General features: G+C 44.8%; 1 protein-coding gene across 16 annotated transcripts in view; it reads left to right on the plus strand.

The window, feature by feature from the left end:
* Positions 1–16,206, plus strand: part of LRRFIP1 (LRR binding FLII interacting protein 1) — a 142,160-nt gene that overhangs the window by 91,756 nt on the left and 34,198 nt on the right. For 6 of the 16 annotated variants that reach the window (XM_079925074.1, XM_079925086.1, XM_079925083.1 and 3 more), the window contains one exon: positions 14,507–14,596. The exons of 8 other annotated variants lie outside the window; for them this stretch is intronic. In XM_079925074.1, the coding sequence (XP_079781200.1) occupies positions 14,507–14,596 (90 nt within the window). Of the gene's footprint in view, positions 1–2,536; positions 2,597–4,838; positions 4,902–7,037; positions 7,116–8,458; positions 8,504–9,626; positions 9,693–14,506; positions 14,597–16,206 lie in introns of all 16 variants that reach the window. 2 more of the 16 variants (XM_079925079.1, XM_079925080.1) reach the window with 2 other exon arrangements.

Raw genomic sequence — 16,206 nt, forward strand, 5'->3', positions numbered from 1 at the left:
TCTTTTGACTCAGTAGAAGAATACCTAAAACCATTCATGAAAATAATAACAGTTGCGTTTCGCATGGTCACGCATGAAGTTGGTTGTGCTTCGACAGCACTGCATGGAGTCGTTAGCATTCTGACTAATCACGTTACCATTAGAATAATAGGTTTTGATGGGACATTTATTCTTGTATCTGACTTATCCTCTTTTAGAAAATGCTGATTGGTGAATGTCTTTATTTTGTTCTGTCTTAGAGCAGTGCTTCTCAGTGTCACTATATGTAAGATTCACCTGGGGAACTTGTTAAAATGCATATTCCCGGGCCTCCGGGTATTCCGATGTCCTGGGATGGGAAGCACGCCCCGTGACCAGGATGCAGGTGGTCTGAGGAGTGTTGAAAAACAATTCTGTAAAACAAAGCTGGGTGAACATCCGAGACCTGACTTAAGATGAAGGTGATATATGCCTTCTGTGGACTTTTTACTCTAATGTTGTTACAGTTAATTTTCAACTCTCCTTATTACCCTCTTATGCCACTAAAAACAGCTCCACCCATCTGAATTCAACACAGAAAAACTACCCAAGAGGAGAAAGTTGGTGTGTTATTTAAGAAGGTCACAGTACTCCTCACTACAGAGATGTTGTTGGTGAGGTCTATACATTTGGGAGTACGTTGTAGGGATACGTTCTCTATGACAGTTTCATTACAACAGAAAAGTGTGGTTCCACAAAGCCTTCAAAAGAAGGGTTTTTCCTGCATTTTCATGGAAGGCCAGAAGAGAAGGGGACAACTGAAGGAGGGCCTTTGCTCTCCCAACCTTCACCCACCCTCTGCTTTACGCTGCAGGCTAAATGAGAGAATGAGAAGATCAAAAAGGAGAAATCCATCTACAGCAGTATGTATTTTATAAGCAACAGTGGAAAGCCAGAGGCTTTATATATGTAATACATTTTTCTTCCTTATTTATTAGCAAGGGGAAAGTCGTCTAAAATTGACTGACGTTAGCCTTCAATATTAATTTTTTCCAGAAACTAGCTTCTAAACAGATATCAAAGGAATAAGACTGAGGTCTGAGATAGACGAGTCCTTGACATGCAAGATTATTTCTCTCGAGAGAGAAAAAAAGGAAATTAGACTGAATAAAAATTCCTGCCAATCTCCAAAGGTTTTTTTACTAGCAAATTTATTTCAGAAATGTTTTAATATACCCATAGTTTTAAATTTTAATTTTGAAGGATTTCTACATACTCTTTTTCATTTAGAAACTTCGAATAGACTTGCTTTTGAATTGTAACACAAGTAAGTACACAGTTTTATAGTCAGGGTTTCATGAATCTGGATTTATAATCTGCCCGGAAATCCATATATGTATTCTTCATCGACGTCACAGCTGCATAATACGTGCTGAACCGTCTCCCCTCCCCCGAACTTTTAACAAGGAAACATATCCTGTCCTTCCTCGGTACCAAGCACTTAACCATACAGTCAGCACTGATCTGGGCACCCATTCTAAGCAGCTTTAATCCTCACAATGGCCTTGTAAAGTATTTATTACCATGCACGTTTTCACAGCCAAGGAGGTAGAGAGGTTCCAGTGGATTAAATTAACTTGCCCAAAGTCATATGACAAAGCTTCTGCTTGGAATCTGGACTCAGGTCCACGATCGCTGGCATCTCCTTCCATTTTTAGCAGTTGTGGGGACTGCTCCTCCTTTTTCTGTCTCAGGAGCTGGTCATGTCCCTGACACTTGGCGGCTCTTATCTTGAATCAGCGGAAATTTCCTTATAGATGAATGAGAGCAGTTCTAGAGCCCGAGCTTTGGCTGGGAATTGGGAAGAGAAGGAAGACAAGCATATGCTTAACTTAATCATTCTCTTTTTTTCTGGAGAACAAATTATGAACTCATAAAATATGTGCTCAGATTTCACTTTGAAAAATAAAGTAGGAGGACTGGATGAATGAAAAACTGATAGAGAGGATGTCCTGCCACGATAGACGTTTTTTCCATGATGAACGTTTGCATTTAATTATAAATTGGGTAGAAGCTCTCTCTGAATCTTCTGAATACAGCTTCATAATGAGCCGTGGTTTTTAAGGACTTCATGCTGAACCAAGAACGCAAGACGAATTGACTCAGGTGGAAGTCATCAGCCCACGTTGCCTGACATCCAGGCTCCTCACAGGCTGGGATTCCCGCATCATCAGCACAAAACTGGAACCAAAAACTGCCGAGGAAATCAAGTGCACCCAGGCCCATGCGCCTCACTCCATGGGGACTTGGCATTTCCTCCTGTCCCCGAGTGAGTGCCCCGTAGTCACAGTGACACTGTGATCCGCCGACGGGGCTGGTTTCTCCTGAGGTGTAGTCGAGCAGATCAGGAGCGTGGAGGCAGCGGGGGGCCTGCCGGGATGTGTGCTACCCTGGCCGTGTCCATCCGCTCCACTCCAAAAACTCACTTTGTACCCGGCTAATTCTTCCCTGCTCATCTGTACCTGTGTCTGCCTTTGTATACTGATGTCCGTTTTTCTCCTTTTCTTCGCTGAAACAGACAAATGGTTATGATGGAGAATTATACGGATCCCAGTCCCTGAATAGAAGATCTGGCAGGGTTAGTAAATTTGCGTGACACAAAATTCAAACAGGTTGCTGCAAAGCTTTTCTAAAATATCGCTAAATTTAGCTTCTTTGGTTATTTTCTGTTATAGTAGTTCTGTGTGTGTGTGCATGATAGAATGAAAGCTAATGTTTTTCAGTTGGTTAGCAATGTTAGACTGTTCGTCTTCTAACATTCTAAGTGTTAAGGTAAGAGATCGACATTGAAAGGAATCTCTTAGGTATTAAAAGGTCGAATTAAGTACTAGCTCCTTCATTATTTTATTGCCCTGGGTGTATGTGTGTAATGTGCATATGAAGTGTATTCCACTCTCAAACATACTTAAATTCAACATTTCCACTGTTGCCCACCTCTCATTCGTAATTTCAACGACACATACCCTAGAGCCTGTGTTTTGCTGACCACTGAGATGCTCGCAGTACTCATAGCTCCAGGGAAGGAAGCAGAAGACGAGCTGAGGGATGCTGTGGGGGGGGGGGGGAGAGGAAGAAATGAACCAATAGCAGGGCAGCCAGTAAGAAGTGGGGGAGGTCTCGGTTTACCAAGGAAGTCATTGGGGATTTCAGGTGGTTAAACCAGATACATTTTAATTCAGTTTCTTGACCTGCCGCAGATCTCTTATACATTAAATTATCTAAAATCTTCCTGTTCCTGCATTTGCTTCATTTATTTTCTTGTAGGAATACATTTTACTAGCTGTATAAAACAGTATTTCTTTTCATTTGCTGTAATTATATTAAGCAATATCATATATACGTTTAAATTATGTTTTCAGGGTTCAAAGCGGTAACGGGACACCCCCGTAGCGTTCTGAAACTGGCCAGTCAGGTTTTACCTTCTTGTTCCTATGCAGGATTGCATACACTTCTGTTGCAGCTCAGCTTTTCTCATTCCAAACTAAAAAATCTTCCCAGTTTAAAGGCTGTGTCTTCCTATCTATGTTGCCTTTTGCACTGACAGCCTTTGGACTTTCTCAAGCTCTGTCATGTTTTTCTTTAAGGTCATACAGCACTCCGGGGACAGAAGCAAGCGACATCCATTCAGCTCTTACAGGATGTTGACAGTTTTGCTTCCTGTGCTCAGCATCCCTGAGGACTGTTTAGTGCTGGCTTTATAGGACAGGAGCTCTGATGGCTTCCCACTGCTTGTTGGGCTTAAATTGACTAGTTAGTAACTTTTCACCCTAAATGCATAGTTTCACCATATCGATCACAAAGAATCATAGTTCAGAGTTGGAAGTTACTTTAGAAGTTCTTTAGTCCAACTTCTACCCAATATTACATCCTTCTCTAGAGCATCCCAAACATGTAGTTGCCAGCGTGTTTGTGACCATACAAGGTGGCATCAATCTTTACGTCGTACATATCTCCATATAGTTTAGTCTTTGATTTTTACGTTGAAACGGTAGAAGCGTGCCTTATGATTTAGTTTAGAGTAAGTAATGCCTCTAGAAATCAGATACAAAAGAACTTGATTATAAAACTGTTCACCACAGAGTGAAATTGGATATAAAATTGATTTAATAAATAATCGAGAAATACTGGGTTGGCCAAAAAGTTCGTTCGGGTCACAAAAACCCAAACTTTTTGGGTGACCCCATATAATGATTGAAGGACCAAGTAACGTACTTCTAATGTAGCATCTTATATAGGAGCAGGAAACTCCAGGAACAGTGTAAGGATGGGCTTGGAGAAAAATTGGATGGGAAATGGGAAATTTCATAGACGTCAGAAGTACCAGTCTGTGGGCAGGAAGGAGATGGCCAAGACTGATGGTGTTTGTTTCCTCCCTGGAGCCTTGGGGCTGAGCTGCAGCCCTCAGATGTGCTGGGCTGAGGAAAGAGTGAAAATCGTGCAGTACATGGAATTTTAGTTACCTAAGAAGAGATGTCATATGGAAAGTCTAGACTAAGGTTATAGATGGTCCATCATGAGACTTAATAAGGAATTACAGATAATAATAGCTAAATTTAAATATAAATAGTTAAGTAATGATAATAGTTAAATCACACGACCTCACTGAGATATAAACACTGAAAAGTAAAACACAGCTTAGAACCCCTAGTGGTTAAGATTTTCTGCTGTAGTAGCGGGTATCAGTTCTCTAGCTGCCTCTGCGTTCCTGGAGTACTAATACTGGTTTGGTTGTGTCATTCCATATTTGCCTTTTGACCGGGTGGTGCTTTGGGGAGAGGAGGGAAGTGCTCATCACTTACCTTGTCTTCTTTGCTGCTCAGAATTCCAGCTACAGCGGTGACAGCAGATTCTCTACTTTGTCGTCATCCAGAGAGGACACCTTGGTTGGTTTCCATTTAAATCTTTCACATCCTCTCTGCAGAAACTACAGGTTTTGTAGCATGCAATCCCATATGTGTAAATTCCACTCTCTTTTCTCTTTGAATGTCTGTTTTATGAAGTTTCCTTTGGATAACTGTTAAAGTCCATTTTGGGGTGGTAATTAACATGATATATTTAATTCGGATTTAGCCCACTCTCTTGCATTTGAATTCAGATTCAAATGTTTGAATGCAGATTGTGGGGTTGAGTTAGGCACGGTGAAAGAAGGTATGTGGCTGTGTAGTAGTTGGAATTAATCAAAAGGGAAAGAAGAAAGCCCTGAAATTCTTCCCTTGAGAATTCTTGAAAGCAGAATTACTTTGCAGGGTACATGCATACTTGGGGCAATTTCACAAGGATGGAATAGACTTGGAATGAAAATCAAATCAAATCCAAACGTCCACACAATAACATTCCTTCCCGTACTTTAAGAACATACACCAATCTTGATAGGCGAATATTTCTCAATTATTTAAGAGCCCTAATAGGTAAGGCTTGTTCATCCTACCTAGGTGAGATTTGTATTCACTCAGCAAACATAAGGGAACTAGTTTAGGTAGGGAAGTCACAGAGACAAGCAGGTGAGTTAGGTCCTCCGGAAGCATTTACTTGTAAAACAGAAGACAGACCCCCCCCCCCCCCCCGCCCCCTGCCCCTCGCACTAGTGCAGAAACTGATTTTGCCAGGAAGTGTCATAACAAAGAATGTCAACTGAATCTTAAAGAATACGTAGGGGAAAAGAAAATAAATAGAAACTAGCCAGGTAGAGCCACAGTAGTCTAACCCTAGTCCTTCCGTCGTCCTCACCCCTGTCGTGCCTCAGCCCCGCCCCCAACTTTCTACTCCTGCTGCGTGGGGAGGGCGGAAGGGGGCGTTCCAGACACTGCCGCAGCTTCTCCCTCTCTCCATCAGCTTGCCCACGCCCCAAACCCCCACCGCTGCCCCCCATAATAATAAATACTCCAACCCTTCCTTCCCCTAGTATGTGAACTCTGACAATATAAAATCAACTGTAAGCACCAAAGGATTGGTGGGTTTTGACACCTTGAGTTTTTTGTGTATTGTGTGCATTTTCTTAATTCAGCGGGAGATTTTGCTGTTGGAAAGAGCACTTCGTCATTCAGAAGACTTTACTTCCAAGCTTAGATACTTTCTGTAAAATAGAACATGGTGTTAGTTATCTAATACTTGGATGTGAATTATTCACCAAAATTAATTGACAAAATGGCTTCTACCCAGGGCATTCTCCCAACCACTGGAAAAAGTTTCAGGGTTTGTGTTAAAATATCAGAAACTTTCTCCCTGCGCACCCCAGGATTCCACTTGCCTGCCCCTCAGGTCATTCTGGTGCACCTGATCCGAGGCATAGGAACGATAGGCACAAGTTACGGGATCTCGAAAGGATGGGGAGATGTCTTAGCGTGCCACCAAGTTACCTGAACAGAACTACTTCATCCCCTTCAAGGGCTGCCCTGGGTTTGCGTAATCAGTAGAATACTGCTGACATGGAAATCTGAAACAGCTAGCCTCCTCTTCAAGGGTCCTTTAATGTGGATAGGACATTGTATTTGGGGAAACCGCTAATTTATATAGTAGTATTCCCCAGAAATCTCGTATAGACTGTTGGTCTCAGAAATGTCCCACTGAATCTATCATGTCTTCTATGAATCCTGAACACATGCGCATTGTGTAAATACCTAACCAAGCCCAAGATCATCTCCAATGAAATATTTTATTACGTAGAATAGAGGTTACTCTCTCTGCAAATTCCTGATTTTGAGTTTTTCCCACCAAACTGTAAAAATTAGAATTTGCTTTAGAGAGACCTTCAAAATGCCACTGACCTTGCTATCAGTTCAAATTAATGAAACTTGTTTTTGCCTGTGTGTAGACTCTCAAGTCCTCATTTAGTCCCAGGTAATAGTTCTGTCAGTTAACTGGACTGCCTTATTGCCTTCCCCTCATTCTCTCTTCCCTGCAAGTGCATGTCCTTTACCCATCTTGTTGCAGAAGTCAATTTCGTGTGAATTGATGATGCCTTTGAGATGAAATAAAGCTGTGAGCCTTTTTCCCCTCCGACCCGTTTTCTCTGATTACAGGGACTTTCCTGCTCCGACTTCGGGCTTCTCAGTCGTGGCCTTGCTCCCAGACCCGTGTCTGCCCAGAATGGAAACCGGGTCTGTCCTCCTCCTTTTCACATCATTCTTCCCTCTTCTTTCCTTCTGTTGTCACTTGAATTGCTGATTAAATGGACGTGGATACTTCAACCTCTTCCATGTGAAGTCCAAAGAGCAAAGCTTAGTAGATGTTTCAATTGGTTTGACTAACTGGCTAAGACTTTCCTCATCCTTTTAAAGCAAATCAAAAATAATTTAAGACCTTATAATTTTTTTAAAAAAGGAGTTTAGGAAAAAGGAGGCTCTATTAAATGTATACTTTCAAAAGCTCAAGTCCAAGAAATTGGTCTCTTGGGTCTCTCCTCCTTTTCCAGCAATTGTTCCCCATTTGGGGTTTCCTTTGTTTTTTAAAAACACATTTTTTCTCCTGTAAATGTATCCAGGAAGCAATTTGGAAGGCTTTTGTGCATAATCTAACTCCTCCGTCTTGGAAAGTGGGGAGAACGGCGTTCTCCGCTGTGTTTCCTGTTTATACAAGGCCGTCCCCGAGGTGCTTGGCCTTTTTAGCTCCAGGTATAGGAGTCCTGCTCTCGTAGGAGGAGGTCAGAGGCCGAGCTCCAAGAACACGTCACCTTATGGAGGTTGAACTGCCATCTCCCTGCATTGTCGTGTTCCTTGGCGTTGCTGAGTGATTCATCCCTGTTCCTGCATGTTCCCCGACCAGCTCGTGGGCCCCCTGCCCTGGGCTCTCCATGGCCTCTGCCGGTAAACAGGTTATGATGCTCTTTGGAGGTGAGGCTCAGGTCACACGAGCGAGCTGCCCTTGTGTTCCAGCACACCCCGCACAGGCTCTGTCTCTGTTCGGGTGTGTCCCCTGTGCCAGAGACGTGCCAGCCCTGGGCAGCTGCAGCCCGTCTACAGCTCCTTTGTATCTTGGAGACTGTCGCTGGGATCCTCTGATAGAAGCAAACAGGCTCTTCCTGCCGCACTGTTCCTGTGTATTAACACCCCCAAGTGCTTTCTTCACCTGGGATTTTGAGTCGTGGATTTGGGCTCTTGCTGGTGTCGTTGACGTTGTCACCATTCTGTCTCGCTCCCCGACCCTTTCTTCTAGGAGTGCCTGAAAAGAGAGGCCCAGAAAATAGCCATATTTCAGAGGTTCTGGGGAAGTTCACTATTTTTAAAGTTAGAAATCATCTCATGTTTATTTTCCTTGTAAATGTGGATTTCCATCTATCAGAGTTATTGAAGGCATGGTGCCTTTGTGGACTTCTTTTCCTTATAACAGTTGTACAATAACTTGGCTGTCATGATCACCAAAAGCATCATAATTACCTTGTCACTATTACTTGTTGCTGTTTTTTCAAGGGTTTAAAAACCTGCCATTTGCTTTCATCCTCCAGCCCTCCTATATGTACGGCGCTGCCCGGCCGGCTGGGAGTTACCGGGTGCGTGTGCTTCCCACAGCCCCTTGCCCGCTTCTGCCCACTCCGCCCACCCCCCCGCCACGGCCCCTCAGCACGCACGCGCGCCTCTTCCCCACCGAACACCTGCTCTGAGTGCGGTGGACTTAACCTGTTTGCAGCCCTTCTGGGGGTGAATTACCCCTTTATGTGGGGCTTACACTTGCAGCCCCCTTTGGCCAGATCTGGGGTTTATTTCTCCCGACAGCTGACAGTAGCTGGGGAAGACACGTGTTTGTATAGGATTGTTAGGCAGAAATAAAGTATTGGCGACATTTACTTAATCTATTGGCAAAAAGAAAGATAGGTTTTTATTGCTTTGGTAACCTTAACAGATATTAATCCATTAAGTTATATTATCTTGGAAATGTCCAGTTTTAAATACCAGGTACTTATGCCCTGCAGGAAACTTAAGTATTCAAAGTAGCCACACTCTGATTGTTAATAACTTTCTGCACTTCCATCAGATCGCACACTTTTGAATTATATGTATAACTGGTCCAGCAAACCCGCTGTGTCCTCAAGGAGGAATAGGGGGAATTAAAGTTCCATTCATGGTATTGTAAGCGCCTATTTACCCTCATTTACCCTCAGTGATTGATTACATAGGATTTTCAAGTTAATGAAATGTTCTGTTCTCTAGTTAGCAATTCTTAAAGAATTATAATTGAGCTATAATCAACATGCTATTTTTATTACAAAGTCACTTCATATTGGAGTAACTTTCTAAGCATCAACTATGAGGATGCCATGAGAAAATCCAGGGTATTTGAACTCCCTGCTCGTTTTAAATCTAGATTTACAAGTTTTTACTTAGCAAGGAATATTTTTCAGAGTCAAAGATTTAACGGAGGTTCCACTGCATGCCAGTTGGTTGATAGCAACTGGAACTTCTCTCACTTGGACTTTTTGCACGACCCTGTTTTTTTGCTGCACAGCCTTTGCCTGTGGAGGTGGTTTTGAGCCTTTCCTGCATGTCTTCCATCGTGATGTTTTTCAGGACGTGTTCCTGGCATGTGTCACTCTTCCTTAGCTTACATTTCAGTGTTTCCTGGGTGCCGATGGAGGAGGAAAGGTGCTCTGTCCTGACAGTCTGTTTTCGTCACAGGCGTCTGTGTCGGATGAGAGCAGTCTCGGTGGGGCTCGGCGGAGCAGTGCCTGCGGTTCCCACGCTGTAAGGCACTTTCTGTGTTTCCCGAGCTTTCTGCTGCATGACCCTGGGGTGACTCTCTCAGCACAGCTTCAGCCCTGGGAGATAACTAACCAGAGTGATAGGAAGGAAACACTGTCTCATCCCAGTTTTCCATGGTAATAAGGGTCATGGATAACGTAAGTCATACAGCCTTTGGTGTTAGTTTAATGTCCTCACTCGTCAGTTTATGTTGAGGTCAAAGGGAGAAAGATTCATCTTAATTGAGTTTTATCTGCTCTTTCCCTGCAACAAGGGATGAAGTGATCTTATAATAATAAAAGGAGTCAAAGAGTCAAAAGGGAATTCAACAGGCCACAAATTATTCTCACCTCTGGATGATCGAGGAAGATGAACAAATTTAAGGACTAGAGTATTACACATAAGGAATTGCCTTTTCCTATTTTATTGTCCTTTCACCTCTTTGAAGGATTTGAAGTGATAGGGTTTCTCAAGAAAGGTGTAGTAGTTGTACAAGAAATACTTGTTGAATGAAAAAGAGTGAATGAGTGAAGGATAAAGGAAAACAAAACGGGCTGGGCCCATGGAAGTGCGGAAACTGGTTGACCTGTCCTGAGGATCAGCTGACTGGGCTTTGGACCCAGTCAGCCCTCCCCAGGGGCCGATGCTTCTGCGTCCTGAGGCTCCTGGACAAATCCTAGGAAGATGCATCCACGCCCCACATGAACGACGACGGCTGAGGAAATACTTGAAAGTGCTTTTACAATTTTGCTTTCGGAGTCACTGACTACTTGATCAGTTGGTTAGATGATCCGGCTTTATGATTTATTATGTTTCTCCAGCCATGAATATTCAGGAATCCTTAGGCAGTAAGCCAGGGTGGCCTACAGCGTTCTTCAGAATGTAGTTTTTATAAATATTAATTATAATAATTGATGTAACATGAGTTTTTAAAAACTTTTATTGGGGTGTAGTTGATTTACAGTGTTGTGTTAGTTTTAGGTGTACAGCAAAGTGAATCAGTTATACATATACATGTATCCACTCTTTTTTAGATTCTTTTCGCATATAGGCCATTACAGAGTACTGAGCAGAGTTCTCTGTGCTCTACAGTAGGTCTGTGTTAGTTATCTGTTTTATACGTAGTGGTGTGTATGTGTCAGTCCCACATAGCAAGAGTTTCTGTCGACATCTAATTGAACACTTGCATTGAACAATTTTATATTGCATAAAATTTTAATGCAGTGGAACCCGCTATATTGTCTTTTTCCAAGTTCTTAAATATTTTTGTAGGCCCTTAAAAAGCTCATAAACCATACCTAATGGATGAAATAGCTCAGGCCCATAGGACGGATAAAATGCAACTAAATGATTTTGTTTTATCAGTAAGAGGCAGCAGCCTAACTCTTTAAGAGACTGGATCTTCCCAAGCACCAAAGCAGAACTTCTAATGTCTGGCGGGATGTACGTCTCCTAGATTCTCTTTAAATGTTGCCTCTGTAGATGGACTTTTTCAAGTAGCCGATTGCTGACCTTCGGGGCCCTGTGACTGGCATCGCTGATTGCTCTTTTGTGTAGCAGTTACTTGGTGCTTTAAACCCTTCTGTAGGAACTGCCTGGGCGGTATGGCTTTAGGGAGTTAGGAGGTAAAAGGTCTTCTTGTCCCGACAGCAGAATGCCTAAAATAGGGCTCACGTCCCCGGTCTCACACCAGGCTGAAGAAGTAAAAGAGAATCAAAAGATTTTTTTTTTCTGCACCTAACACCACACTCTTGCAGAAGGAGCACAGCATGCGTTTGCTGGATTAAATGGGACAAATTGAACCCTGGGATAAAATCCCTCAGAAGAGATCTCTGGGCCATCAGCTGTGTGCCAGCCACCGATCAGCAGGCCTGGTGGGAGGGAAGGTTCACTGACCTCTCATCCTTTCCCCTCTCTGCCCCACCCCCAGCCCTCAGGATAGCCCTGCAAGGGGATGTGGAGCTCCCCGCGCCCAGGAATGCTATCTCCCCAGGCTCTCTATGCAGCTAGGAGCTGTGGCCGCTGACAGATACACACACACAAATGCGAGGACACGGCGCCTTGGGAGTCCCTCCTGTCCTGCCCCGCAGTACTGAGAGCTGCGTCCAGGCTGGCCCCAGGCCTGCCCAGGACAGTCCTGAGCCCTCTTTCAAAGACTTGTCCCCGTCTCCATTCCCCCAAGAAATTAGCCTCAGACACAGTGTGTGTTTACAATTAAAGGACTAATTACAATTCTGGTTAAATGATTAAATGACTAGTTCTTGAAAGTAGAACGGTTTTGCTTCAAAACCTTTCTATTCTGTACCTTCCTTACCATTCGTAAGCTGTGTGCATGTTGTAGGAAGGACTCTTGGCCGTGTGTGAAGTGACCTTCCTAGTTCTGACCCTCTGGGAAGCGGTCATCACCACCGATGCCAGCTGGTCCAGGAGCCGTGAGAGTTGTTTCTAGCAGAAAGTGACAGCTTGAGAAAAGCCCAGCTTGTATTCTCTTGCATAATCCTCAGAACCTGTGTGGTCAGTGTCTCTACTTCATGACATAGATGACAAGATATGTAACTTTCTCAAGCTCTCGTGGCCGATAAGAGATGGACCCTGGACTCAGATCTCGCTATTGAATAACTTACTTCAGCCCACATTAGCCACGCTGACTCCAAAGTATGGGCGACTCCAAAGGTGCCACACGGACCACAGTGACACAGACTTTACACTGATTCTTTTCCGCATGATCAAGTCAGATCGGATGATTTGAGACTCAGGAGTTGGGGAAACCTGGGTCAGAGATAAACCTTATTGACAACAACCTGTCATATCTCGGCACCATAAAGCAGGACTCGAATGACATAGGCTACAGTAGGATTTGTCTACAGGAGGAAGTTTTCCTCTCTTGTATCAGCAAACCCAAAGGCGAAATACTTCTGCTTTAAAGTGCTGACGTTAGGTGTTTTCCTTTATTTTGAACAATAAAGCTAAAAGGTGAGGCTGGTAATGCTGGTAGATTTCTTGTATGTGCCATACATGGCAGTGATTCTTACACACAGTGTACGTGCAGCTGTATTATCTGTGCATCAGAAACAGCATCTTGCACCTACGTGTAAATACACAATAAATATTTATCCAACATAGGAATGAGTCCAGGCAAGATGGGTCTGGGGAATTTGCTCATCTTGACCAAGGCTGTTAACAGCCTAAACTTGAAATGGTTCATTCAACAAGTCTTTCTCAAGTACCTACTGTGTGCCAGGCCTTGTCTGGTCGCTGGGGATTCAGCAGGGAACAAAATAGACACAGACTCTGCCCTGGGGAATTCTCTGCCCTGGGGAATTCCTCTCTGGTGGAAAAACAGGCAAACTAAACGATGGTATTTACTTACGATAAGGATCGTGAGCGCCCCTGAAGTTCTGTGGCCCCATAATTTGCAGTAGGAATGATGCCTGCGGGCCTCCAGGGGGCCTGGGGGCAGGGAGCGGGCAGTCAGCACAGGCCTCGCAGGCCAGCTTCTCAGTCTGCTGGTGCCTGTGGTCCTAAATGGTGTTCGAGTTCCGCCTCCCCTCCCACCCTCCCCCCGCCCTGCCTCGTTCAAGAGGAAGGTAAGATTTTCTTTTTCAGGTCTCATGAACCGCTTTTATGATATATTTCAGATATGTACATACTTTTTTTCTTAACATCTTTATTGGAGTATAATTGCTTTACAATGTTGTGTTAGCTTCTGCTGTATAGCAAAGTGACTTGTAGTGAGGTGGATGGACTTAGAGACTGTCATACAGAGTGAAGTAAGTCAGAAAGAGAAAAACAAAATACCATACGCTAATGCATATGTATGGAATGTAAAAAAAATGGTTCTGAAGAACCTAGAGGCAGGACAGGAATAAAGACGCAGATGTAGAGAATGGACTTGAGGACACGGGGCAGGCTTAAGGGGAAGCTGGGACGAAGTGAGAGAGTGGCATGGACATATATACACTACCAAACGAAAAATAGATAGCTAGTGGGAAGCAGCTGCATAGCACAGGGAGATCAGCTCGGTGCTTTGTGACCACCTAGAGAGGTGGGATGGAGGGGTGGGAGGGAGATGCAAGAGGGAGGGGATATGGGGTATATGTACACATATAGGAAGGTAAGATTTTGTTGTTGTTATTGTTGTTAAACTGAAAATGCATTTAGGCCTATCACAAATGTGAATACAAATCAAAGTTAAGGGCATAGCCTCCAGATACACGAGTTGCTGGTGTTTTCCTTTACTAGAAGAGAGGAAGTTTAGGTAGATGGGTAGACAGACAGATGTACACGCAGGCCACCAGATAGAAGGTCCTGCGGCACTTTAAAAAGCCTTGCCTGATTTTGTATTAACCCTAAATCTTATTTTGTATTCACTTGCAAAGATAGTAGAGAGGCAAACTTTTGCATTGCCCCGAAGCCGGCCCCGCTTGTCTCGGTCTTCGGTTTCTGTGCCGGCAGGCAGCTCACGTTCTCAAGACCTGTCTCTTCCACATCGTGGAGGCTTTTCTGCGCAGAAACTAGGTGTCCTCCACACCCCAGCTGAACAGATGCTCTGTGTTACTTTCTTCCTACTAACCAAGAATTCTGTGTTTTTTGATAGTGTGATTAAGTTTTGTGTTCTGAGTGGCCGCATGTCGAATGCTGGGAAGACACAACCTCCTTTCCCAGGGCCGGCCAGCGGCCGCACTAACCTCTCCTTCCCTTCTGGGCTGCGCCTGGCTGGCCTCACAGCTAACCGGAGCCTTTGTCTCGTGGCCTCCGTCCTCCTTGCATCTTCGCTGACCTGTTCCTTTGTTTCCATCTGCGTGTCCCGCGGCCAGCTGGGTGGGCAGCCCTCGGAGCACAGCGGCCACTTCAAGTCCAGCTCCCGCAGCTCCTCGAGAGGCAGCTCGGCGCGGGCCAGCCCAGTGGTGAGTGGGCCTCTCGCCCTTGCTGCTGTCCACTTCCTCCCTTCCCCCCCCCTTGGACCCTTCACTCCTCTGTCCCGTAAGAAGACCCCTCCACCTCCAAACGCCTGAACCGGGAGAAAGTAGGAAGGCTTTCCATGATTTATTTCAGGTCTAAGCAAAAGCAGGATTGGGGAGGATGCTTCCAAATTTAGAAAATGACTATTCAGTGAGCTCAGAATTGCACTGCTCAGTTTGCAAAGGACCATCTAGGAAGCTGCTGACAGCGCTGAAGAGATGGGGGTCTCACTGGGGAGACGGGAACTTTGCGCAGTGCGGGAGAAATGTAGCCATGTGCCTGGATGTGTTGTTTTTATGATTTAAAAATTTGAAGGCTCTTTTTGTATTTGTCCCAGTTTATTTTTTTTTAATTGGGGTATAGTTGATTTACAGTGTTGTGTTAGTTTTAGATGTCCAGCAAAGTGAATCAGTTATACATACACATGTATCCACTCTTTTTTAGATTCTTTTTCCATATAGGCCATTGAGAAGAGTTCCCTGTGCTACACAGTAGGTCCTTGTTAGTTAGCTATTTTATGTATAATAGTTTGTGTATGTCAGTCCCAATCTCCCAATTTACCCCTCCTACCCCTCCCCCTACTTCCACCCTGGTAACCGTAAGTTTGTTTTCTACATCTGTGACTCAATTTCTGTTTTGTAAGTAAGTTCATTTGTACCATGCTTTTAGATTGAAGGGTTCACTTTTTTTTTTTTTTTTTTTTTTGTGGTACGCGGGCCTCTCACTGTTGCGGCCTCTCCCGTTGCGGAGCACAGGCTCCGGACGCGCAGGCTCAGCGGCCATGGCTCACGGGCGCAGCCGCTCCGCGGCATGTGGGATCCTCCCGGACCGGGGCACGAACCCGCGTCCCCTGCATCGGCAGGCGGACTCTCAGCCACTGCGCCACCAGGGAAGCCCCTGAAGGGTTCACTTTTAAACATTTTGTTTGGAACATTATCTGTTATTGGAGCCCAACAGTTTTTTAGGGTAAAGTATCGGCCTGCGAGTGCCACGGCATCCCTACCTCTGTTCCATCCCCCACTGTCCCGTTGGTCCTCTGTTCAGTGCCTGTGAAACAAACGACAGAGCTGCTCTCCAAGTTCTGCTTCAGAAAGCAAGGGGTCCTGCTACCTAGTCTCCCTCATTTAAGTCTCATTATTGTGTGTTTTTCCCATGGTCCTTGGAATTTTAGACAGTTTCACCGCATCTGATGCTTTGTATGAGGCAACTGTATTGTTCTCTTGACCATAAGGGATTGGCAGGGCACATCTGCCTGGGGGACATTTGGGATGGGGGGCTGACACAATGACCAGGGAAGGACGTCCAGTGGACAGGGGCTGGGCCGTGTGCCGAGCGGGGTGCATGCCAGCCCTGCACCCCGAGGGCCAGGACCCCTCCTCATGGACCCTGGGCAGAAGAAGGCACAGATGGGCGAGGTTGAACTTGGAACTTGACTGTGGTTTGTGACTCACTTACACAACACCACAGTTAGACGCATCGATGTCTAAATTCAGGAAGTGTTCCTGGTCATCAGAGAAGAGGCCGTGGGGTGAGTCACCCACTTGCACACGTGCAC

Source organism: Stenella coeruleoalba, assembly GCF_951394435.1.
Source record: "Stenella coeruleoalba genome assembly, chromosome: 6".
Taxonomy (NCBI): domain Eukaryota; kingdom Metazoa; phylum Chordata; class Mammalia; order Artiodactyla; family Delphinidae; genus Stenella; species Stenella coeruleoalba.